Source organism: Cladophialophora psammophila (genome assembly GCF_000585535.1).
Source record: "Cladophialophora psammophila CBS 110553 chromosome Unknown aczJe-supercont1.13, whole genome shotgun sequence".
In the NCBI taxonomy this organism is placed as follows: domain Eukaryota; kingdom Fungi; phylum Ascomycota; class Eurotiomycetes; order Chaetothyriales; family Herpotrichiellaceae; genus Cladophialophora; species Cladophialophora psammophila.
Window position 1 is genome coordinate 704,590 of NW_006912934.1, and position 24,406 is coordinate 728,995.

Here is a 24,406-nt window from a genome sequence, read left to right on the forward strand (position 1 = left end):
GAGTCTGACACGTGATGCCTCTTGGCTGCGTACGTAAAGATAACCAGGAATCTCAAGCTATTTCTCTAAGAATATGATAACGAAAGCGTGATAATTGAAAACACTCCACCTTCTTGGGCGGGAAATGGCTGGTTCTAGGTTGTTCAATGGCTGTGGCTTATAAGCCGATGTTCCGAAATTCTACCGTCGACAGTCCAAAGTTCATACGACCAAAAAATATATTCTAGATCTCCAATCCATTTCTATCCCTGTGCTTGAACTCCCCCCTGTGGTTGAATGGTAGACTTCCACTCGCCCGCGCACTATGTCGTCTAAGTCTATCGCTCCGATTGAAATAGGGTCGTTCACAGCCTCAACGCCTGAAAAGACGGAATTTATTGGCAGCGCAAGCGGAGTCTTTTTTGTCAACACCGTCTTTCGCGCCTTTGCTCGATCGGCTTACAGTTCCAAGGCGCTTTCTGTCCATGAGCAATCCACCCAGAATGACCCCGGATCGGTCGACAGCCGGCTTGTCGATCCAGAAACTCCCATGCAACCGGACCATGAGGCCCTGGGAATGAGGATCCTTATCGAGAACGAAACTGGGCCGAACTCGTATGGCGTCAAAGGCCATGGACTAGGTGTTGCGCCAGAGCAAGAGCCAGCCAAGGGGCTCCTCGTTTTGTACCTGAAGAACTGGCATCCTCTTGTCCCATTTCTACATGGGCCGACTCTCTATGAAACAATTCGCGCATTGTACGAGACCGATGGGCCAAGGAAGCTTTCACTGAGAAGCCGTTTATGCCATGCCATCATTTGTCAATGCGTGTTCAACATCGCAGCCCTTGACCAGCCAGAAGGCACTCTTGCTCTGGAATCACGACTGGACTCACCAGCAAAATTGCTCTCGCTCCTGGGATATGTTGCGAGCAACCATGATAATCTTTCATTGCAGGCCTTGCTCGCCGCCCAGCTCTACCTTGTTGCGACCATGTCTCTCCGAGCCGCGTCGACAATAGGAGGTACTCTGACGCGTGTGATGTTTCACGCAGGTTTCCACCGATGTGCTTTCCGATATCCACAATTATCACCTCACGAGTGCGATCTGCGGAAGAGGATTTTCTGGAGTGGCTACGTGCTGGACCGCTACTTGAGTCAAGCACTTGGTCATCCTCTGGGTATTCAAGATTCTGACCTGGATGTTTGCATCCCAGGGATGGACGAACTTCATAAGCCGGTCAAATCGAGCCAGCAAGTGTCATGTGCCAGTCGGGAGCCCGCTGAGGGAGTCCTGGCTCACCTACCTCGTGGCCATCGCGGACGAGAGTCACGCCCGGAAGAAGCTACGGGCTCAGAACAGGCTGGCGGTCCTGCGACTGGTTCTGATTTGGAGTCATCGGATGAGAATTCGCCAAATGATGTCAACATTTCACAGCCATCCCATGGTTCCCAGATACTGGGTCACTATGTGCTCTATTGCCGGCTGACAGGCCAAGCACTCGAGATATTCCACATCTCGCTTCAGAACCGGACAATAAATACAGAACGAATGATGGAGCTTCAGTCCAATGTTCACGCGTGGTGGAACGGTCTTCCTCAGGAGCTACAGGATGAGTACACCGGAGATGAGGTAAAGCTTGCCTCAACCTTTACCTTCTTCTTTTCAATACTGTATAATCATCTTTTGCTTCTCAGCAACCGTCCATTCCTGTCTCTTTCGCCGAAGTCATTGGAATTCAAATCGAGTCTACAGACATGTATTGCGGCAAGCCGACAGATTATTACGACCTCGCGGCGTCGACACGAGCGGAGTTTGGTTGTATCGTGGCCTGGAATGCTGTCAGCGACATGGATGGCGGGCTTGGTTTTGGCATTCGCTTGCACTTTAAAACGATACCCATTCAGCAAAGCCCAAAGGTGAGCGGAGTCTGCGTACAGTTTGGAATATGAGCTGATTCAATGCAGGGAGATTCAGGAATCAATTCGTAGTCTCTCAGCAATGGCAAAGAGCTGGAATAACGCGAGACACTGTGCAGAGGCACTCCAGTCCCTCTTAGAGAATCTGACAAGCCAATATAACGGGAGGCTGAGGGGCCTGACCTCTCCTCCGTCGTCCTCTAGCGTGGGCGACCCAGGGACGGCAGTGCTAGCAGCGATCGGAGGACCAATAGAGCCAATTGCTCCGCAGCTCCCTTTAACTGAAATGAATGAACCTTCCAGGAAGAGGAAGAGGACCAGCCAGGGGCAACAACGACAGAACCGGCCACAAGGCGAGTCATCTGATGTAACAAATGGTCGCTCGAATCAATCTCAAACCATCAACCAAGAATTTGACGCCGACTCATACCAATTGCCGAGCCTGAACAGTGGAGCAATGCTCCCCATTCTTGAATACACAGGCCCGGATCTTGGCTTCAGCAATGGACAATATCCAACAATGGACGACTTTGAGTTCCTCGGTCTGCCGGTTTCGGATGATCTGTACCCAAACAATCCTGGTGCCTTTGGTAATATTGGCTGGGAGGCAATGGCCAATGGTTCCGGGAACATGCAAAGCTGGGCCGCTTGGGGCACCCCGAAGTTCTGAGCGAAAGATGATTTGCACTCTGTCATCTGATGACCCTCCGGCCCTGTTGTCTAGCTTGATCACATCCTCTCACCAGAGAAAAGTCTCTTGAAACTCTTTGGAGAACGAAAACTTACTGACTACGGATCCCCGCTCGGCTGTGGAGGCGGATGGTCGTCGATTTTGTGCATCCGTCATCTGGGGCGCAACAGAAGAGGCATCAGTAAAGTTTTTGGAATTTGGCACCCTCGCCACGGATACCTGGGCCATCTCTTCGTCCATTGGAGAAGGTGGACGTTGATCTTGCGCTTCATCCGGACTGTTTGTCAGGTGCGATTGCTGTTCTTGATTCTGCTCCAAGCTGGTCATCTCCATTAAAGGCGGACTTTCAATTTGTTCCTTCCACACAAGTACATCTTCGATGGTATATAGAGGAAACTGTTCCCAGAATGCGATGGCAGATTTCTTCTCCTCGGTGGTGCCCAGAGTCCCGACAGAGAGATGTTGTGGTATTCGATCTTGTACTTCGGGAGAAAAGGCTGCTGTCAGGCTATCTTGTGGGCAAGCCGAGAGAATTCGCCAGAGCACACGTTCGGTCTCCTTCAGTCGGATCTCAAGGGCTTCGATGTATCCTTTCGCAGGACCTCTATCGCCCGTGGGAAGTCAGCAGGGCCATTGTCCGCCACAACTCCCAACATCACGGCCATGCCGGAGTTACTGACCTCTTCTGGCTTCTCGGCCATGAGCAGGTCTGGACAAGACTTCTACAGCGGCTGCAAACGGGTCTTGATGTCGTCAGTGGCACGAGCAGCAGGAATTTATGGTAGCAACACACCTGTTGCCATCACACTAGAAAGTTTCGTCAATAATGATTGCAAGGAATCACCCATAAACGCACTGGACACGTCACAAAAGCCGACGACTGACCTTCTGTTTCCTTGCCCTACAGGCATAGCAAGCCGAGCGGCTCCTGGAGCCCGAAGCACTTTCGGAAGAGGTCTTGGGCTGAGGCATCGGCTAGCGCTGCGAAAAGGCCACAAGCGATCTTCTCGGGACTGGGGTTGGCGTTAAGCAGGTTACCTTGCTTTGAACGACCGGCGTCGGCATAAAATTGTTCTTCTGGTGTGGTTCATTTAACAGTTCCAAGGCCGCCAGGTGTGATTAGTCAAGTGCTGATTGAGTTGCGGTCAGAAAATTTGCCGATCGGACAATCTTTTTACCGTGCCGCTGGTTCAGGGGCGGGAATGAAGACAGGCATTCTGATATATGCCCTGGAGGATGTGAGAGGTCAAGCAGAGTATTGTCACCAGACTGTTTTCAGACACCAGCAGATTGCTTGATCATGTTCGACGACTTCGAGACATTCGATATCATCACACAGACATCTCCCGAGGTGACGATTCATGGTGTTAGGAGCAAAGACGGTGGCCTCAACCTCCCACCTCTCCTTCTTCTGCATGGTTTCCCACAGACTCACCATATCTGGGACGCTGTGGCTCGTCGGCTGCGCTCCCAGTTCGAGATTATTGCCCTCGACCTCCGCGGATATGGAGAGTCGTCTACACCCGCGGAGCTGGCAAGTTACGCAAAAAGCGCAATGGCACAAGATTGCGTCAAGGTGATGGAGGAGCTCGGATTTGATTCCTTCTTCATCTGTGCACATGATAGAGGGGCAAGAGTGGCGCATAAGTTGTGCGTTGACTATCCGCACAGAGTGAGAAAGGCAATTTTTCTGGACATATGTCCCACCCTGGCGATGTATGCATCAACAAACTTCGAATTTGCGAGATCTTACTTTCATTGGTTCTTCCTGATTCAGAAAGGACCATTTCCAGAAACCATGATATCTCAAAATCCCAGACGATTTGCAGAGTTGTTCATGGGTGGAAGACAAGCCAGTGGGCTGGGCATCTTCAAGCCGGAATGTTTCGATTATTATGTCCACAATTTAGGAGATCCGGCAATAGTGCATGCCATGTGCCAGGATTATCGAGCAAGTGCTTCCTTGGACATGGATGAGGCAAGGGAAGACCTCAAAAACAACAGACTCATTCAATGTCCGTTAATGGTGCTTTGGGGTCGTCATGGCGTCATTGAAAAATGTTTTGATGCAGTGTCTGCGTGGAAAATGGTCACAGCTGCAAATGTCTCTATCGAAGGGCACAGTATTGACTCGGGCCATTACATTCCGGAGCAAGCTCCCGACGAAGTTGTGAGGACAATCGAGAAGTTCTTCTTGTGAGCTCTCAGCAAACGATGCTGGCAAGTACGATCGCGCGCAGCCAGGAACGAACTGCTTTGCCCCTCAAGTTTGAAGAGATGAATCTCCACAAGTCCGAGACGATTGGAGTAAAGATGTTGCTTTTGACTCTGGAACTTCGGACGGCAGCTGAGCTCCAACTATGTTGGATGCACAGGTCGTGGGTCTGCCCTCCCACTTTCTGGACTCTCGATGGCTTTTGTCGCAAAATCTGACGGTATCAAGCCGGTTGAACCTCAAAATATATCTTGGAGTTTCCGGTTCGTAGCGTTCCTCGCAATACCTTTCTGCTTCGGTGATATGATCACAACTCTTCACACTGGAGCGGCCTCGATTTGTAGCGGCATAACTGTATTGCTAAGAGGGGAAATCCTGAGTGAAGCTTCCACAAAATGCATATCCTTCGGGATTGTACCTAAAAGCTTGAAGCTATGAAAACTTCATCGAAGGTTGTGCAGAAAGGCGGAATGCTGAAATTTATCTTGTCATTTGCGCCTCGCTCACGCCAGGCTGTAGTTTATTGTCGACGGATACATTCGTATCACTCGACGGCTGAAATCTGCTCTACACAATGCAAAAGTGTCCTCGAAGAACGACGCCATCGAGGAGTCTGTGCGGGAATGGCTGGATTCTTTCGACACAGCCTGCTTCAGGACCTTAAATAACCTCAAGCGCCTCTCCCTGCTGGAGACATGCTGGGCAACTTCGGCAAGCAGCCGGCGCGAGTTGACCCTCGGATGGATAGCACGACTAGACGAGACACAGGTAATCATTCTCCGCAGGAACAGCCGCCGGATGACTCTGGGACCTCCACGACCCTCCCCCGCCTTTTGCACGTCGACCGGCCTCCTCTCATTGCCCAATGGCAACGCCATGTGCAGTGTTCGAGGCGGATGTGGCGCGGACAAAGGCGGAGTAGCGACGCTCTATCTCAACTCGCCAGAATTTCCCATTGGACAAGCGGCATCTTCCTGCCTCCTTCAACGCAGCTTGCTCAAAACAAATCTTTAGATCGAGATTGGCTGCAGCGGGGGGATGCCGGCCGGTCGAGGCCCGGGCGAGGTTTGACGTGAGAGGGTATCAAGATGGTATATACGAAGGGATAGTCACCCCAGCATATGTAGCTGGTACTTCACCGCCTCGTTGGCATCAAGGAGGGCTTACCTCGAAAGATAATTGAACTCACAATCCCTTTGTTACAAAATAAACTTTGGAAAGTATAGAAGACATATCATTGATGCTCGTTTCCCATCATGGGCCTACTCGGCTCGGAAGTCGCTATACGCCTTTCGGTGGTCCTTTTCCCGGCTCTCATTATCTATTGGCTCCTCTATCCGTGGTACTTTTCGCCCTTGCGGAAAATCCCAGGTCCTTGGTACGCGGTCTACACAAAATGGTGGCTCGTCTACAAAACCTGGCGGGGAGTCCGTGCAAAGACCATTCACGATCTTCATCTCAAGTACGGCCCCTGGGTCCGTGTCGCACCGGACGAGATATCGACTTCGGACAGCAAGGCGATAGCGCCCATCTATGGCGTCAACTCCGAGTTCACCAAGACGGCATTCTACACGTACCAGCTGCGCGGCATACCTGAGCTCTTTACCATGTCAGACCGCAAGGCCCATGCCAAACGACGGCGCGAGTTGGCTCACCTGTTTTCCATGTCCACGATCACCGAGTACGAGGACATCATCGCAGGGAACGTCCTCGAATGTATGGACCTCATTGCTGCAGAAGGGAAGGCCGGCAAGGCCAGTAACCTCTACGACTGGTGGCATTATCTGTCCATGGACATCATCTGCGAACTCTCCTTCGGATTAGGGTTTGATATGCTTCACAAAGGAGCGGTCAATCCGTACATCCAGGACATGTACGGATCACTCACGATCGAGCCCATCCGGTGGCATTTTGGGTGGTTGAACCGATACGCAAGCTGGGCGCCGTTCAAAATTGTCCGGGACGCCGAGGCCTGTAGCGTCCGGGGCTTTGAAAGAGGCACCAAGATTGTGCAAGAATATAAACAGAAAGAGGACAAAGGCCAACGCAAAGATCTGCTGCAGAAGATGATTAACGCGAGAGATGAAAATGACCAACCTCTCCCAGAAAACGACTTGAACATCCAATCCACCAGTTTCATCCTCGCGGGCTCCCATACCACCTCTTCGTCACTGACCTGGATTGTCTGGCGCATCCTTTCGGACCCTGGTATCTATCGAAAGTTGAACGAGGAGCTCGACGAGGCTCTAGGGACCGAGGATCGTCGCGCTGTTCCTCCACATTCCAAGCTCGACGGGCTCGCTTACCTCAATTGCATCATCAAAGAAGGTCTACGGATTGACACCTCAGTGCCAGGCTCGACGCCTCGATACGTCCCTCCCGAGGGCGCGGTGCTTGGCGGCTACAACCTGCCCGGAGGCACCATCGTCTCGATCCAAGCATACACCACGCACCGACAACCCGACGTCTTTCCAGACCCCGACAGATTCTGGCCCGAGCGCTGGCCAGACGAGACACCGGAAATGCGACATCTCTACGTCCCCTTTGGGGCTGACGGCCCACGGAAATGCATCGGGATCCACCTGGCTTACATGGAGCTGCGCGTCATTCTTGCCGCATTGTTCCACCGGTTTGATCTTCGTTTCGCAGGACCGGTCTCGGACGAGAGCATGGACGTGCATGAGCTCTGGCTTGCCGCCCCGGCGGGACAGAACCTCAGCGTCATCGCCACGGAGAAGGAGTAGAAGGAAGATGGCAAGGATTGAATCTTTGGACAGCGAAAGTGGAATTTTTTTAAATGGGCGTTGGCGTTGGCGTTGACGTTGACTTGATTTAAATCGAAGCTCCAGATATGTCCGACGCTCTAAGAGGCTTACATCTGGGCGAGCAGGGAAGGTTTGGAAGGAACAAGTTATGAATAATCATCCGTGTCTCTTGGTATTTGACGTTGAAGGAATCGACGTCCAGAAGGACTTAGATGTAGGTTGTTGGCGTCGGCTTGTACGCAACACGCGCGTTCGCACAGGCACATATATATCAATACTGTTTGTACGGCGTCGTTGTCTTTGCTCTTTGCATGCCTTTTATTAGTTCTTTGGAAAGCGTTGAGGAAAGTCCTCTTCCCCAGCCAAGCCGGTTGTCCGCGCAAGGATATATCGAAATCGTCAGGGACGTTCGTATTCGAGGAGGAACGTTGCTCCGAAGTTTCGGCCAATGTATTCTGGAAGGCTAGCCGTTTGGGCCGCCTAGCGAGTGACCAGGGGCCCACCAGCCCGAGCCAGTGAATGATTTGTACCTAGCTGGCCCTGGAAGGTGCGTCAGATCTGCCAAGGGCTACTTGTCCCCGAGTCTGGTGGGCTGGTGGGCTTAAAGCCGGGGGAGGAAGATGGCAGCCCACGAGACAGATCGGCCCACTGGCGCGCCACCCACGACTTCGGCTTCCTTCATTCCCTCAAATTCCCGCTTCGAACAATCGTCATTTATATATATCTCCATCTCCCTCAGACTGCGTATGTCGTTGAATCCCTTGCACTCTTTCGCACAATATCACAACCATGGCGTCGATGGTGTGGGAAAGGTTATGGCTACGCCTCAAGCCCATCGTGTGGCCGCGCTGGACATGGAGATACATTCTTTCCTGCTGTGTCGCCACCTACGTTGCCTACTGCACTCTTTTCTCTGCTCCAGCCTTGTCATCGAGGCTGCCGCCGTACACTGGTCCTTATTCCGTTGGAGCAATTGACGTCGAGGTCCCCGTCGAGACGCGGTCCATTCACAATGCAATATTCAGAGACGGTGGCCATCCGGCCTTCGAGTTAGAAACTGTCTTGTTCACTCTTTATTATCCCTCGGACAAGGACGCTGTTTCTTCCAAACCACATCATTTCTGGGTCCCGAAACCGCTTAGAGTGACCGGCAAGGGATATGCTCGGGTCGCTCGCATCAGCAATTTCGTCACTAATGCAATGCTCACGTTTGGGTTGTGGGCGCTGGTGGGAAGCACCAAAATCCCAGCACATGTCGATGTACCTCTCCATCAATCCCCAGTCGTGCTCCAGTTGCCAGATTTCCAAGACTACCCTGTCACACATGAAAATGGATTTCCGGTCATGGTCTTCTCGCATGGAATGGCCAGCTCTCGAACTCAGTACACCCAATATGTCGGGGAGTTGGCAAGTCGCGGTGTTGTTGTGGCTGCTATCGAGCACCGGGATGGCAGTGGACCCGGTACTGTGATCATGAAGCACGGCGCAAAACCTCGGGTTTTACATCATTTCGACGTCCGCCACTTGAAGTAAGTCCATCTGCTACAACATTCCTCGCACTACCTGACTGGCAGCAGAAGTGACTCTCAGTTGGACGGGGACCGATTTAAACAAGCTCAGCTCGATTTCCGGCAAGCTGAAGTCGAGGAGACTGTTCGAACGCTGGAGCACATCAACAGGGGTGGAGGTGACGAAGTTTTTGTGGCGAATGCCCGATCTGAAGGCGAATATCTGCATCAGTGGGAAGGACGGCTAGCCCTGAACAATACCACCATGGGAGGACATTCATTTGGAGCCACCCTTGCAGTAAGTTAGATCTCGACATCGCTGGCGCCTTTCCCCTCTCTCTAACATTGCACAGCTCCAGACATTGAGGCAAGGTCCTTCCAAACTTCTCCCGTTTCAAGGTGCAGTCGCTCTTGATCCGTAAGTCATGTCCGTCTACTCCCATAGCATCTCCTGACCGCCGGCAGGGGTAAACAAAGCGGCCCCCTCAACCACGATGTTCAAGTTCCGACACTGATCCTCCATTCAAATTCATGGTCGAAAAGCCATTCCATCTTCTTCGGTAGACCGCATTTCGACGTGGTCAAGGACGTCGTCCAAGGTGTCCTGAAGAGAGGAAAGGATGCATGGTTCCTTACATCCTGTACGTGAATTTCTTCTCCACCCCCTGACGTCCACCCAGGTAAGGAAGTCACTGACCCCTCTTGCAGTGGGCACATCCCATCCGTCAGTCACGGATGCACCGCTGATCGAGCCATGGCTGCTTCGGTGGACAACGGGCTCCACGATCGATGCGCACGAGGGCGTCAATCAATACGTCAAAGTATCAGAGAGATTCCTGAGGTATCAGAGCACGGGGACAAAGCGAGGGATTTTGTCAGAATGTGTCACGCATCCCGAGTACAATGTGGAAGACAAGAACAGGACGGACTTTGGGGAGCCCATGCTAGAGGCGTTCCGCAAATACTGGCAAATCCACGTCGCGCCGTGCGGTCCGGAGGACGGAGAGGTATAAAAACGCAATTGATTGATCTTGACTACATTCTAAATCGGCACTGGGAGGGTCTTTGTTACGAGTATCCTGTAACGATTAGGGTTGGGTTTTGTGACGAATGGACGAATGAATGGATATAATGGCCCGTGACTGACGACTGTAGTTCCTTGGTGAGCCGGAGTAATCGAAGTGGCGTGATTGTTCCCCCAGCCACATGTCAACAAACACAATCCAGTACAATGAAATGTCACGCGTTGAAGACCAATCCGATTGGCCTTGGTTATTCATGTAATAACGTGACTTGTTCTTCTCCTATCGTTCTCCCGCTCTTCAAGCTTTCTTCTATCCTTCACTCCAGAACATGTCACGTACAATATGGTTAATGAAGACCTACCAAGTCGCTGAACCATCTACTTGTGGTCTAAAACTACTTGCTAATTACAATTTACCCAACTCTTTCCGGTTCTTCACGGCCTGATCATACTCGGCGTCGATATCATCCGTCCAGACCCATCGCATCCGGCCAATCACGCGCCTGTGAATCTCTGGCACGCATTGGTCAAAAGGCAGGTCCTTCATTATATCCGCCTGGGCCTGATAGACCTCGACGGCATCTCTGGATGTCCGCTGAACCTTTTGTGCGCGCGGCAGGCGCACAGCTTGGTACACATCAGCCCAGGCCTCGAGGCTATCTTGCCGGGAAGATGAAGTGCGAAAGTGGTCCTGCAGTGCTCGACCCAGGATATATCCGTCCTCAATGGCTTGGCCTGCTCCGGCGCCTTTATGGCCTGTCAGCTCGTGCGGAATTAGATGGTGTTTCAAAAAAAAAAAACTGACCTTGGTGAGGAGTCATGGCATGAGCAGCATCTCCCAGTAGCACAACCTTGCCTCCTAGATACACCCATTGATCCAGCGGCTTTCGATCGTTTATCAGCCATTTTGAGGGCTGCTCTGGCATCAACTGGATGACCTTCTGGACTCTCTCCTCAAACCCCTTGAACGCCTCAAAGACGTCCTCTTTCTTGCCGACGGCTGTCCAGCTTTCCCTGAGATCGCCCAGATTCTCCTCCTTCTCGGCAACGAACGCGACGATGTTGAGCGTCTTGTTGCGCGAGATGGGGAAGCAGAGAAAGTGCCGGTTCTTTCCTAGCCATGTCACTGAATACGTTTCAAACCCCCACCAGTCCTCGATCTCGGATATGGGCACCAATCCACGGTAGGCGATCCTCCCACTGTAATCGGGATTGTCACTCGTGAATTGTGCTCTGACGGCAGAATGTATGCCGTCGCAGCCAACCACCAAATTGGCCGTGGCAGTTGTCCCATCCTCAAATCCGATCAAGACCTCATCTCCTTGCTCCTGTAAGGCTGTGTCAGCTTGCCAACCCACACGGTGTGGATGGGACCATACCGTGACTTTCCGACACCGTTTATTGGTATGGAGCCTGGCCGCGTTCTTCTGCTTCACAATGTCGACCAACAGGTCGAGAAACTCGGCTCGATGCACCGGCAACTGCTTGACGTCTTCCGTGTCTACCGACGGCACTGTCACGACATCCGTGCCGTCGTCGAATTTGCGAAACGTGATCCAGATGCCGCTCCGTTTCCCTGCAATTTTTGATATAGTATCCCCAATGCCGATTTTATGCAGCAACTTTGCAGCATTGACGCCGATGCCAACGCCGGCGCCTATCTCCTTGTACTCCGGAGCTTGCTCGTAGACATCTATGTCGACTGCTGAGCCACAATGATGATGGAGGGAGAGGGCAGCACATAGCCCACCGATCCCGCCACCTATCACGGCGACCCTTAGCGGAGAGCGGTTGATTGCCGAAGACATTCTCGGCGTGTAGCAGGTCCAGGATTCCTACTCAGGCGTCTGGACTATTATTGGACGATGGGCTCGTTTCTCAGAGGGTGCATAAAGTCTTGGGTTTCTTGCAGGCTCAGGGATCACCTCAAACAAGCGGCGGGCACATCTCCAAATATAGTCCGCCAGTCAGCCTTTATCGGCACAAGAGCCAAGCGATGATGAGACTGATGGAAGCCGTGCTCGTACCTCCTCGGGAACAGAGTTCTGGGGTTTGGCCGAGACACGAAGCTTCCAATGAAACAAGAGTTTCTTAAGCCTGTGGAGAAAAGCTTGTGCAGGATCCGGATACAGAACCATTTCTCCCCAAGCCAAAGGTATGTTTGGACTGCATATTTGTTGCCCTCACGCCCAGAAACTACCATCATGCAGGCCAAGGCGCCTTGTACGGCCTGCAATGTGCTTCTTCTCCTCATAACACCCCATCTCAATGTGCCGAACGACGCAGCTTCACTAGCAAAGAGGTCAGGAGGTCGAGAAACAAACCCACTTCCCCACACGACCCTGCCATGTCAAAACCCAGCATCTGTAAGCACACATACAACTACCGAGCACACAGATCTCCACTCCCTTTACCTGCCTAGGCAGGTGCAAGTCTTTGACCGACCCCAGCTCCATATCTTTACCATGGCTGGGGACGAGAGGTCGTTGCCTTCTCGCTCAACATTCTCAACCTTGGTCAATCGCTGAAATTAGCACTATTGTTGTTTTCTTGCAGTCATTTTCTCGACCAGAATTCCACATACGACGCCATGGCGTCTCTCCCGGGCAAGGCAGAGGTCGTGCATATGGAGCAGGACAAGTCGTCGTCTGAAGGAGCTGCTGTCGACATTGCCGAGGCCAAACGAATTGATGAGGGAGAAGGGGCATCAGATCTCAAGCTCGACAAGCGTGGCCTTCCCCTTGTACCGCAACCATCAGATCGCAGAGATGATCCGCTTGTACGTGAGGGCGCTCGCCGGGGGGGCGCGATGGAGCAAATCCTTCCTGGAACTTCTGCTGATTGATTCTAGAACTGGTCACCGATGCTCAAATTGTTCGTCCTGTTGCAAGTCAGCTGGCTCGCTTTTCTGGGACCTATGGCTGGCGCGATCGTCAACCCGGCCTTTGTGCCACTGAGCAAGCAGTTCGACATCACTGTGGTCCAGGCCTCGTATGAGCTTACTGTGTATATTGTCTCTGCAGGCGTAGGGCCCCTGTTCACGGTGCCACTGGCCAATGTGTACGGCCGAAGACCTGTCTACATTCTGGGCAATCTTCTGGCCGCCGTCACCAACATCGCTGCAGGGTATTGCAACACGTGGACCGGGATAATGGTAACGCGCGTGTTCAACGGCATCGGTGCCGGCTCTCCGGGCGCCATAGGAGCTGCGACAGTCTGCGACATGTACTATCTGCACGAGCGTGGATTTTACATGGGCATCTTCACATTCCTTCTCACTAACGGGCCTCATGCCGCCTCTTTGTTCGGCGGCTTTATCGCCCAGAGTCTGGGTTGGAGGTGGTGCTTTTTGATTCCAGTAAGTCCGTGAATATGGTGGCGGTCTTGCACAGCTTTTCTAATGGATTTTTTTTTTTCTTTTTCGTAAACAGGGTTATATCCAGCTCGGCACGTTCGTCTTGACGCTTTTCTGCCTGCCAGAAACAATCTACTCTCGCCGGTCCAGCACCAATAGCCGACGGGAACGATCTTTCAAGGACCTCCTCCTCTTCAGACATTCTGGCTTGCAGGACCGCAGGCTCCATTTCGGCGACTTCCTCCGGCCGTTTTACATGCTGAAGTACCTGTCGATTGTGATTCCGGGCCTCTACTACATGACGGCTTTCGGGTTCGGGTCGGTGCTGTTCGCTGCGACAGGGTCGAGCTTGTTCCGCACTGTATACCACTTCGACGTCGCGCAGACGGGAATGCTGCTTAGCATCCCACTCCTCATCGGCTGTTTGCTGGGCGAAATGAGCGCAGGCTGGCTCACGGATTACATGGTCTACCGATACGCCAAACACCACGGTGGTAGACGGGAGCCAGAACCACGCATCAACGCGGTGGTCCTGGCGGTCTTGTGTCCGATCGGAATCATCATCGACGGCATCTGTCTGTCGCATTTCAAGACCGTGCCGTGGGTGGGCGCGGCGTTTGGCATGGGCATTGCGAACTTTGGCCTCCAGATCGCGACGACAGTTACCTACAGCTACTGCACAGACGTATGTGACCACCCCAGTGCCAATACTCCGGGATAAAACGGCTGACATTTTATGCGAAACAGTGTTACAAGCCCCAGAGTTCCGAAATATCCAGCATCCTCAACGTGTTCCGCAACGTCTTCTCCATGACCATCTCATTCTACGCGTAAGTAACCTCTTCCCGGACCTTCCCTTATCCTCTCTATCTCGCACCTAAAGGCGGTATATATACTGACGCCCGCGACCTCATCCACAAAACACAGGATCCCATTCGGCGAGAAGATCCAGTATCAGTACGCATGGCTGACTTTTGCCTTGATCCACGTCACATTCCTGGTGCCGATGGTTCTGCTCCGGTTCAAAGGCACACAGTGGAGGAACAGTGCGTGGCAGAAGCCTCCGACTTTCCACAACGATATCTAGCCAGCCCCGATCTCTATATCGCTTGCTTGATTGCTTCATCCATCCCCTATCGAGACCGAAAGCAGAAACAGACGGCCTAGCCTTGTCATTCAACCTCTCGGGCTGGTCTTCCCCTTTTGCTGCTGTAATAGGTGGAAGACCATGGACTGTCTACCTGTCCCGCTGATGGTTACACACAGGGTTCCGGAGCAGAATAGAGCGAGAGAGTTAGAATAGCCAGAAGCCAATCAAACGGAAGTCTGAGGAATGAAAGGAACACTGGGCAGCCTTGCAGCCTTGCAGCCTCGGGGGCGCAGAGGAAAATAAAGGAAGTTCTCTAACAACGTGAAGCAAAAAAAAAAAACCTGTCAAGACTTGCCATCATGTAGACATTCCCCCCTTCCCCTCTTTTCGTCCTCCCCTGACAAGACCTGGAGCCACGTCCTGCAGCGATGGGTTTTGTCCACCTCGATCACGCTAGTCCTGCAACAGCTCCTTTCGCTGATTGACTGTGATTTGTTGTCTGAAAACTGGTTTGGAAACAGGCGCTGGGGCTGGGGCTCACTGGATAGAAACGAACTGAGGTGAGAGTACTAGGTAAATGTGTCTCGTTGATTGATTTGAGCGATAAGTCACCCGGCGCTGGCAGGACCCACGCCCGTCACACACTCTCCCACGTACATACCCACGTCTCACAATTTGATGCTCTTGACCAGGTTCGTCTTTATGCCTGTCGCCTCACCGCCGTAGCCGCCGCGGCCTTCGCCTCCTTTATACACGGCTCTCATGGATCCCAACTTCTTCATCTTCTCGTCGAACTTCTTCCTCTTCTTGACGCGTGGGTTGCGGACCTCCTTCTTCCTCTTTGGCGCTAGCCCTTTGTTCTTCTCGATCGCGTACGTGATCTTTCTCTTGCCGTCCGGCCCGACCTGTTCTTCTTCGTGGACCTGGGCGCCTTGTCTGGCGGCTTCGGCGTAGGCTTCGGCCCTGGCTCGCTTCTCTGCTTTCTTCTTCTTGGAGTTTGTGACTAGCATGTCGTAGTACTCGTTGGCCTCGTCATTGATTCTCCGGCCGGCCTCGAGATCCTCGTCATCGATATCATCAAGTGCCTCCCTCTCGTTGGCGGCTACCCTCCCCCTCTGCTCCGCCTCGCGCATCAAGCGCTCCTGCTTGTCTCGGATGCGCTCTTTGTAGGGTAGATCGTCATCGCCTCCGGCCTGTCGCGACGCTGCGCCTCGTTTGTTTGCTTTCTGCGCGATCTGTGAGGTGTAGAATCTCAGACTCTTCTTCCGTCGAGCCTTCTCGGCAGCTTCCTCCTGAGTCAAAGGAGCCTCGTCTCCAAAGTCAGACTCTTCTTCCGTCGCTTTCTGCATTGAAGACGCTAGGAGTTCTTGCAGCTCGTTTCTCTTTGACTTCTTAACCTTCTTCGATTTGGCGCTCACAACTGGAGGTTCCGGAGAGTGTGATTCTGGCAATGACAGCTTCGTTTTTGTCTTCTTTATGACAGATGGTCGAGAAACCTCCGGAGCTAGATTCTGTGGTTTTATAGTTGGCGGTTTGGTCTCCGGTATTTCAAGGGCATCCATCGGGCGAAGCAATTCAGCTTCTTCCCACAACTGGCGACAGCGAAACAGATTGGACATTATGGGATGGTCTCGGAGTTCTCCCGGTGCCAACGCCAAGCCGGTCTTGGTGGAAGTGAGGAGCGCGAGGTACATCGCCACGGCCCCTAGATATGCCGACAAGGCTCGAAATTTTGTGGCTGTGACACCTCCATAGTTGCCTTGCTCCATCTCAGCTTCTTTTTTAATTGATTGGTAAGTCTCTTGCAATGAAAGAAAATCCTTTTTGAGCGGCTCGAATTCGGGGTATCTCGATTTCAGAATTTTGATGCGTTCGTCGACGGTCGCACTCTCAGAGATCTGGAGTTCAGGCAGTTTCTCCACTGCCGGCCGCTTCTCTTGCGTTTGCAAACTGTCAGCGACCCATGCGCTTTCATCCAACCCAAAGTCAGCCTCAGTCATGCCCTTGAGCTGTTTCAGCTGCAGCCTCCTGGCCTCTTGTTCTTCTTCCAATGCATCAGCTTCGGTCTCGATCACATCGGCACTGTAGTAGTCGGCCTTGGATGATCCCCAATAGCCTTCTCCTTCCTCTTCCTCGTCTTCTTCAGCCTGGCCGGTCGCACCCTCGTCGACTTCGGACTCATCTTCAGTAGTCTGCTCCTGATAGACCTCCTCATCAGACGGTTCCAAGTCTCGCTCTTGCTCTTGCAACTTCCTTCTCCTCTTTGCGCTGGGCTCCTCATCCAGGAGAACTTTGTCTCGTCCTGCAAAGAACTCATCTTCCGAGTCATTGAAGGTTTCGTCGGCGTCGTAACGATCATTTGGTGGACGCCGTGCGGAGGTTTCGACCACACGCACAGCCTTTCTCTTTTTAGACATTTTGAGAGGCTGCCACAGAAGATTTTCTTTTCGCAGATCAGTAGCTGAATCTGGGTTGTTTTTCATAGGCGGATGTGGTCAACAGTTGAAGATGGAAACTTTTTTTCTGGGGAGCGCAGGCTTGGCATACGCAACCGTGAGCAAAGTGAGCTAAATTGACGCTGGCAAGGCTGAGCAAGGCTGAGCTCACCTAAGCGCTCACCCGACCACGCTGCTTTTATGACTACACCACCCTACCGAGGGAGGCGTGGAACTGATTGTTGCCTCGTTGCTTTCCATCGTCTGCAAAATAGTCGCGCACAGATGCGTTACGTGCCAAGGGGCAAGAAAAAGGAACTTGGACCTTCATGGCTCAACTTGCAAATCTTCTATATCTCGAAAAGCATCTGCCGCAAAACTGGTGGACTCGTACACTCAAAGCCACTACCGGAACACGTCTTAGAGTGATTCAAAAATCAAAGCTGATCCTGCCAGAGGAAAAGCTTTGTCGCGTATGCAAAAATGTCGAATGGGAGTATCTTTTGTTAGGTAGCGCTGATACAGGCTTCAAGAAGGCTTATGCAGAGACAGTATGTCTCGGATCTCGTTCAGCAGTTGAACAACGAGCCGCATCCTTGTGCCCGTTTTGCGGTGAGATCGTTACCACGTTACTCACCGATATTGACCAAAGATACCAAAGCACCCAAACTTTCGAAGGCTGTGTACATTTGGATGTCAACGAAACTGAGACCCAACAGGCAGCCCCGGGCAACCACAAGTCATACTGCCTCAACGTCTCGGTTCGGCCGATGGAAAACTTGAAGAGCCATGACATTGGTGTCGTGTCCAACGATGAAGACACGCCTTTAGCGCAACGAGGCTTCGCCTCTAGAATCATGTTTTCCCTAGTCGACAATAACATGTCTGCATATAGATCCGTCCCACAGCATGTTGATTACACGAAATGCCAAAAGTGGCTCAAAAACTGCCTTCAGGAGCATGAATCTTGCAATACTGCGGAACCCGGTGATCGAAACAGCCCGATCAAGCTCATCGACGTGGTGGCGCGGCGTGTGGTAAAGTTTTCCAGGAAAAATGACATTAAATATGCGACCTTAAGCTATGTCTGTGGTCCTAGCTATTCCGTCTTCATTCTGCAAAGCAGTCCGGACTGGACATACGATGCGACTGGGAATCGTCGTCACCCTCTGCCAGCCGGAATTCCCGCAACAATCGAAGATGCGATGACCGTTACTCAAAACCTGGATCTAAACTATCTCTGGGTTGATTCGATCTGTATTGCACAAGATGATGAGGATGAGAAACGAGCCCAAATCGATCTCATGTTCAACATTTATAGCGACGCCACTCTTTGCATCGTGTCTGCGGCGGGCAAAGACTCTCACACACCGCTACCCGGAGTCTCTGTTCCCCGAGCACTTCAACCAATGCGAAAAGTGAAAATCAAGGATGGGATGGACGTAGGCGTACCATTTCCCGCTTTGGGCTCCGTTCTGTCGACGTGCCGCTACATGGGCCGTGCCTGGACGTATCAAGAACTTCTCCTATCGAAGCGGATTCTCTTCTTTACCACGGCAGAGGTTTTCTACTATTGCGCCTTGTCGACCCACCACGAGTCCCGGCTCGAGCAACCAGGAGGGCATCCAGAAGCCCAGACTTGGGCCAGCCTTGCTCCCGAGTCGAACTCCCACCTGATCGGCAATGCCGTGGCAATGCGCAAGACCACGGATCCAGCGGATCTTTGTCGCCTGTTCGCAGCGGCCGCCCAGGAGTATAGTTCGAGAAGGCTGACGTACCAGGAAGATACCATCAGGGCGTTCCGGGGCGTGCTGTCAATGTTTTGCCAGCTACTGAACGGTCCAGCGACAAGTGCATGCCCGGACTGCATGGTCTTGAACAGCCTCACTTGGAGGGACCCACGCACAAACACTTCCTCTTCCCATTTAGCAAAGCGTCGAATGTGCTCTGATTCACCCCAGACCGCAGTATTGCCGTCATGGGTCTGGTGTAGCTTCGACGGGCCGGTGAAGATGACTTCCATTCCATACTGTTACTCTCAATCTGTGTGCAATATCTTCGCCTTTGCAAATAAGACCAATGAATTGGCGATGCTCTTTCCGAAGATCGCTGCCGGAGAATGCTGCACCTGTAGCCATCCAGAGCACAAGATCAAAGTTCGTAACCCCATGCCATTGCCTGTCAAGACGAAAGCCATCACCTTCCCCATCCTTGCCGAAGGGGACGACGAACTCATCCCCGGCCAAGCAGACCTCTCGACCTCTGAGGGGGTGACTCTCGGTCCCTGCGACTTCCGCGGACAATGCTCGCTGGACCAGCTACACGGATCGACTGTCACTCTCATGCAATTATTCTCTGAGGTCGAAACCAAACCAGCTCCACACGTGACCGCGCTCGTCCTCAGGACTTGTAGGCTGCAGGAGAGCGTCGACACCGTCTTGGGTTCGCCCGAGCTTCAAGGCAACATCACCAGCCTCCTGTCGCCTGTCCGCAAGATTCCTCAGATTGCAACAGAGCCTCCGATACCAGACGTCGCGGCCCACAAGACGTTTGGACGGAGCCTAGTCAGCTTCGGCTGCCCTGAGTCTCTTCAAATCCAAGCTGGGACGGTGCCGGCACTTGAGAACGTCCTGGTCGGAACCAGGATTGGAATGGCATATGTTGGCTGCAAGCAGTGGATTCGGTTACAGCCGAAGGACTCTGTGGTGTTTTTAATCTGATATGGGGGCTTGGTTACTCACTTGCCACCCGTAGAGCTCTTCGGAACAACCTATTTGGATAGCGGGTTAGACTTTTTGAAAGACTGAAGTAAAAGACTGGATCTCATGGATGTCGGGTCACTCTGTTCCCGAAGGAGGGTTGAGTCCAGCATCAGCATGAATCTACCGAATACCGTATGACATGGTAGCACAAGCGAGGCTGGTGAAAATGAGCAGGTAGATGTCTAGCTTCACAATTAACGTGGCAATAGGCGCTTGTTCACTCAAGATATATTTTCGGCAACTGTTACGCCGAGCAAAAAGAGAATTGAGGTCGCCGTCGAAGGGGAAGTCGAAATATGCTTCCGGTGGGCCTATTGACCCCCTGAATACGAAGGATTTTCGACTCATTCGGCGAGAGCTCCTCCACCAATATTTTTTCTTTCCCCGGCGCGTCATCTTTTAGCGTTGCCTGAAGCTGTGAACGCGGTCAATTGGACTGACCGGGACCTCCATGAACACTAGCTGCCGACTTGCCCAATATTTGCGGTCTTCGTAATGATCTTGTAACGCTGAACTTTCCTTGGGAAGGGACGACATCACTCGGACTGTGTGTGATGTCTTTGGACCTGTGGTCCCAAGCAACCCTGCCGATCATCCTCACAACCCTCGGCCTCCTCGTCCTGTCGACGCTGCTTGTTACCAAAATGCTTTTCTCAACAAAGAACCACTTCCCCGTCGAGGGCCTCACGGCCATCGTGACCGGCGGCTCCCAGGGCCTGGGTCTGGCCATCGCGCAAGAACTCTCCGCCCGGGGCGCCAACGTGGCCATCGTCGCGCAGAACGTCCCGAAGCTCGAAGCGGCCGTCAAGACACTGCAGAACCGCGCCAAAACGGTACAGAAGCAAAAATTCCTCCATTTGTCCTACGACCTGCGGGCGCCGGAGTCCGCGCCCAGAATCTTGGAGGAAGTCAAGACGTGGAACAATGGGGAAGCGCCGGACTTGATCTTCTGCTGCGCGGGACACTGCTACCCGTCATTCTTCGCCGACGCGCCGGTCGACCAGCTCAAGGACCAGATGGATACGGTCTACTGGAGCAGCGCATGGACGGCCCACGCGGCAATCAACATGTGGAAGACGCCCTCATCGTCACGAAAAGCCGCGAACAACAACGAGAACAAGTCCGCACTTCCAAAACCGACCCGCCACATCATATTCACATGCTCCACCTTGGCCTTCTTCCCCGTCGCAGGCTACAGTCCCTACTCGCCGTGCAAAGCGGCCATGCGCGCCCTGGCCGATACGCTGAATCAAGAGGTGGAAGTGTACAACGGATCGCGCCAGAACCCCTCTTTAGGACCCGTCCCGGACGCAGACATGAAAGTCCACATCCTGTTCCCCATGGGCATCATGTCCCCGGGGCTGGAGAATGAAAACAAGATCAAGCCGTCCTTGACGCTGCAGCTCGAAAAGGACGACAAACCACAACAACCCGAAGAGATTGCAAAGATCACTCTCCAACGTCTCGGGGCGGGCGACTTCATGATCAGCACAATGTTCCTGGGCCACTTGATGCGTGGGTGCGGGATGAGCGGCAGCGTGCGCATGAACGTGATGGACGTCTTTTGGAACTGGCTGGGCTCTATCATTATCATCTTCGTGGCTCCCGATTTCGTCGCAAAGTGCAGGAACTGGGGCAAGCAGAAGGGCATGAATGCCACCACCACAAATGTCAGCTGAAGGTTTGGAGATTTATCTGCGGCAGGTCTTCATCCCGGCATACTCCTACTCGTTCTCCTCCTCAGTAACTACTGTATCATCAATTTCCAGCATGGCGCCAAGAGAAGACACCAATTCCTCCTTTGTCCAGTCGCGGTCAAAATCCTGGCTCAGAAACATGCGGGCCGCACGCTCCGCGCTCTGTAACTCCTCTATCTCATCCTCCTTCAAGGCCGAACATATCGCCACGAGATCATCCCCGCTTTGTGCCAATCGAGCTATTTCGACGGCTCGCTCGACGATTTCTGCCGGGACACCATTCATAGCCGCGCATTGGACGCCGTAGGACACATCACTTCGGCCCGAGCGGAGATTAAACAAATAGGTAACCTGACTAGTATGATCTTTACCAGCGCAGGGACTGTCCCTTTCATCAACTCGGACCTCCATGTGCGCAAAGGAGATGTTTCTGGCATGGTTGAACATACCCAACTCGAAGATTTCGTGAAAGTGGGTGGCAACCAGCGTCTTCGGCGCTTGATGTCCCAGGGAAAGCAGGTGGTGGAAGACTCCCGCGGCAAGGCCGGCACCGTCGAATGTGTCTGTTCCTTTCCCGAATTCGTCGATCACGACCAAGCTTCGTCTGGTGCATGAGTTCAAGGCAATGGCAATCTGTTGCATCTCAATCATGAAGGCCGATTGAGCTTTGGACACGGTCTCGCGGGCTGTGATACGGGTGAGGATCTTGTCGGTAATACCAATGGTCGCGGAGTCAGCAGGGAGGAATGAACCCATCTGGGCCATGTAGACTGCCAGAGCAACCTGCTTCTGATAGACAGATTTGCCTGAATAGTTGGGCCCCGTCAACAATATCATGCTTGGCCCCGCGGAGTCAGTTTGTCCATTTCCGCCCACGAGAAAGGTGTCGTTTGCAACGAATGATGGCACGGTCATCTCCCGCAACAGATGTCTCCCTCCCTTGATCTCGATAATGTTGTCCTCTGTAATCGTGGGCCGACTCAACTGATATTGATGCGCGACGTGGGCAAAGGCCAATGAGCAGTCCAGCTCACCGCAGAGATCAGACGCGGCAATGAGAAGGTCTTCGTCCCGCAGCACGTTCTGCGCTAAGTCGTGCGCAATTTCGATCTCCATGTCGCAGATTGTAGAGTATAGGTCGCCGAGCTCATGGTCCATTTCGTGCATCGTGGCGTCCTTGTAGTAGACTTGGGCTGGCGTGGTGAACATGAGCTGCCATCCCAATTCTTGCCCGTCACACACGGCCTGGCCGGTTGCCGGGTCCCTGGGCAGGGCGAGATGGAAGCCCAGATGTGGCAGATAGGTGACGTTCAATTCCATATTGAGGTCCTGGGGGATCGTCAGTTGGATGTCGCGGGCCTTTTCGTTCAGGATATCCTCCATTCCGTCGTAGACGTCTTTCGCCTGATCCAGTTCTTCGTTCACGCCTCTTTTCACCACTGTGCGACGCTGGTCGATGGATGACTCGCGGTCCACGATCTCGTTCACCATGCGCCCAACCCTCTTCAGACTGTGTCGGTCTAGGACCTCTGCCGCACGAACGCACAATGGGAGGTGCTCCGCTCCGATGACCTCTCTGAGGGTGTCTCCAACATCGATGGCATGGTAGCAGAAACCTAGAAGAGACTCCCACACACTGCTTTTGAATGCATTTTGCTTCGTCTTTCCACCCTCGATTCCCTTGCGAAGGAGAGTAGTGGTGTTCCGCATGTTTTTGATCCGACTGAGGCTCTTGCTGAGCTGTTCACGCGTTGATTGATTCTCCGGCCTGACAAAAATGGAAATGAAGTCGAGCCGGGTATTGATCAGCACTACGTCCATCGACGGCCTGAGAAATGCTTGCCGTAGCCGTACCTTGCCCTGTGGAGTTCGCGCATGGTGCTGGAACAGGCCGTAGATTGACAGGGATTCCTTTGCGCCCGACGCGCCGGGCCCCTGGTTGAAGGCATTGGGATGAGATTCTGGCTGGATGATTTGCAACGAGACAAGGGTGTCACTGTTAACGAGCATAGTGCCGCGGAGATTGAACATCTCAAGCCGGGTAATGTGGAAGGTTTGGTTGGCATCTGGATCTCCTGGCAGATAGGCCGCTGTTCGTCTTCGCTGCAAACAGGAGATGATGGCACCCGCACAGCCAATGCTGACTTTGTTCTCGAGATCCAACCACGATGATATTTGCATCATCTTGCCTCGTCTCTTTGTCAGGCCAAGCTCTTCAGGTTGCAGCCTTTCGTCATAGGTCATCGAGTCACCCGGGACGAGAAACTGAGTGGCAAGATCCTCACCGAACGAACAGAGGCCGACTAACCTATTCAGGGCATCTTCGTAATCGAAATCAGGTGTTGGCCGGATCTCAACTTGGTAAGGGAGAGGTTGGTGGCCGTCATCTATCTTCCGTCACAAGTCAGATTCATCGTGATCATGGCGCATGCTTACCGCCGTCCACCAGGGATACATTTCGGCGTAGTCGAGTATCAGCGGAGTCTGATATGCTGTCGGAGCGAACAGAAAGAATGACTATAGTCGGTTGAAGGTCCAATTTCACTGCAGAAGCATTGAGTTGGTGGTCAATATGAGAGTCGATGGGCTCCCACATTTGTCAACGACGTCTTCAGCACCGCCAATGACCTCTTCCATGCACAAAAGCCTCTCCTCGCCCGCAATGTAATACGCACATCCTATTTTACCCTTTTCCTTGATGTCGACGGCCATGATCACCTGCTCCAGGAAGTCGTCATCTCGGGATGCTACGGCGTGACCTTCGCTCGCCGCCGCGGAGAGTATGGAATGGACAGGCCTTGGGTGGCCTTGAGAGGTAACTTGAGACGGAGTGGTAGACGACGTTCTTTGGTGTCGTGAATGTCGAGCGGATTGGCTGCTCTGTCGATTGAAGTGAGGTCGAGATGTGCTTCTGTGTGGTCGTCCTCCGGCTCGACCACCGCGGGCTCGCTCCCGACAAGACGAATCC

At 52.9% G+C, this 24,406-nt stretch overlaps 11 protein-coding genes across 11 annotated transcripts; 7 read left to right on the top strand and 4 right to left on the bottom strand.

Annotated features, from left to right (window-relative positions):
• Nucleotides 1-304: 304 nt before the first annotated feature.
• Nucleotides 305-2,566, top strand: A1O5_08373 (uncharacterized protein; the record flags this gene model as incomplete). The annotated part of the gene is made up of 3 exons (XM_007748955.1): nt 305-1,609; nt 1,675-1,896; nt 1,955-2,566. 3 exons carry the CDS (start codon nt 305-307, stop codon nt 2,564-2,566), a joined length of 2,139 nt encoding a protein of 712 aa, XP_007747145.1.
• A 69-nt stretch (nt 2,567-2,635) lies between these two features.
• On the bottom strand, nt 2,636-3,288 carry A1O5_08374 (uncharacterized protein; the record flags this gene model as incomplete). Its single annotated transcript, XM_007748956.1, has 2 exons — nt 2,636-3,191; nt 3,242-3,288. The coding sequence occupies 2 exons, from the start codon at nt 3,286-3,288 to the stop codon at nt 2,636-2,638; spliced, it is 603 nt and encodes a 200-aa protein (XP_007747146.1).
• Nucleotides 3,289-3,887: 599 nt separating this feature from the next.
• On the top strand, nt 3,888-4,787 carry A1O5_08375 (uncharacterized protein; the record flags this gene model as incomplete). Its single annotated transcript, XM_007748957.1, has 1 exon — nt 3,888-4,787. The coding sequence occupies one exon, from the start codon at nt 3,888-3,890 to the stop codon at nt 4,785-4,787; it is 900 nt and encodes a 299-aa protein (XP_007747147.1).
• A 1,271-nt stretch (nt 4,788-6,058) lies between these two features.
• Nucleotides 6,059-7,546, top strand: A1O5_08376 (uncharacterized protein; the record flags this gene model as incomplete). Its single annotated transcript, XM_007748958.1, has 1 exon — nt 6,059-7,546. One exon carries the CDS (start codon nt 6,059-6,061, stop codon nt 7,544-7,546), a length of 1,488 nt encoding a protein of 495 aa, XP_007747148.1.
• An 810-nt stretch (nt 7,547-8,356) lies between these two features.
• Nucleotides 8,357-10,088, top strand: A1O5_08377 (uncharacterized protein; the record flags this gene model as incomplete). Its single annotated transcript, XM_007748959.1, has 5 exons — nt 8,357-9,096; nt 9,145-9,373; nt 9,429-9,493; nt 9,541-9,716; nt 9,784-10,088. The coding sequence occupies 5 exons, from the start codon at nt 8,357-8,359 to the stop codon at nt 10,086-10,088; spliced, it is 1,515 nt and encodes a 504-aa protein (XP_007747149.1).
• A 417-nt stretch (nt 10,089-10,505) lies between these two features.
• Nucleotides 10,506-11,907, bottom strand: A1O5_08378 (uncharacterized protein; the record flags this gene model as incomplete). Its single annotated transcript, XM_007748960.1, has 3 exons — nt 10,506-10,846; nt 10,905-11,427; nt 11,479-11,907. The coding sequence occupies 3 exons, from the start codon at nt 11,905-11,907 to the stop codon at nt 10,506-10,508; spliced, it is 1,293 nt and encodes a 430-aa protein (XP_007747150.1).
• A 782-nt stretch (nt 11,908-12,689) lies between these two features.
• A1O5_08379 (uncharacterized protein) lies at nt 12,690-14,175 on the top strand (the record flags this gene model as incomplete). The annotated part of the gene is made up of 3 exons (XM_007748961.1): nt 12,690-12,878; nt 12,951-13,457; nt 13,531-14,175. The coding sequence occupies 3 exons, from the start codon at nt 12,690-12,692 to the stop codon at nt 14,173-14,175; spliced, it is 1,341 nt and encodes a 446-aa protein (XP_007747151.1).
• Nucleotides 14,176-15,212: 1,037 nt separating this feature from the next.
• On the bottom strand, nt 15,213-16,961 carry A1O5_08380 (uncharacterized protein; the record flags this gene model as incomplete). Its single annotated transcript, XM_007748962.1, has 1 exon — nt 15,213-16,961. One exon carries the CDS (start codon nt 16,959-16,961, stop codon nt 15,213-15,215), a length of 1,749 nt encoding a protein of 582 aa, XP_007747152.1.
• Nucleotides 16,962-17,749: 788 nt separating this feature from the next.
• A1O5_08381 (uncharacterized protein) lies at nt 17,750-19,699 on the top strand (the record flags this gene model as incomplete). Its single annotated transcript, XM_007748963.1, has 1 exon — nt 17,750-19,699. One exon carries the CDS (start codon nt 17,750-17,752, stop codon nt 19,697-19,699), a length of 1,950 nt encoding a protein of 649 aa, XP_007747153.1.
• A 596-nt stretch (nt 19,700-20,295) lies between these two features.
• Nucleotides 20,296-21,420, top strand: A1O5_08382 (uncharacterized protein; the record flags this gene model as incomplete). The annotated part of the gene is made up of 1 exon (XM_007748964.1): nt 20,296-21,420. One exon carries the CDS (start codon nt 20,296-20,298, stop codon nt 21,418-21,420), a length of 1,125 nt encoding a protein of 374 aa, XP_007747154.1.
• Nucleotides 21,421-21,465: 45 nt separating this feature from the next.
• On the bottom strand, nt 21,466-24,150 carry A1O5_08383 (uncharacterized protein; the record flags this gene model as incomplete). The annotated part of the gene is made up of 3 exons (XM_007748965.1): nt 21,466-23,825; nt 23,875-23,982; nt 24,033-24,150. 3 exons carry the CDS (start codon nt 24,148-24,150, stop codon nt 21,466-21,468), a joined length of 2,586 nt encoding a protein of 861 aa, XP_007747155.1.
• Nucleotides 24,151-24,406: the final 256 nt, after the last annotated feature.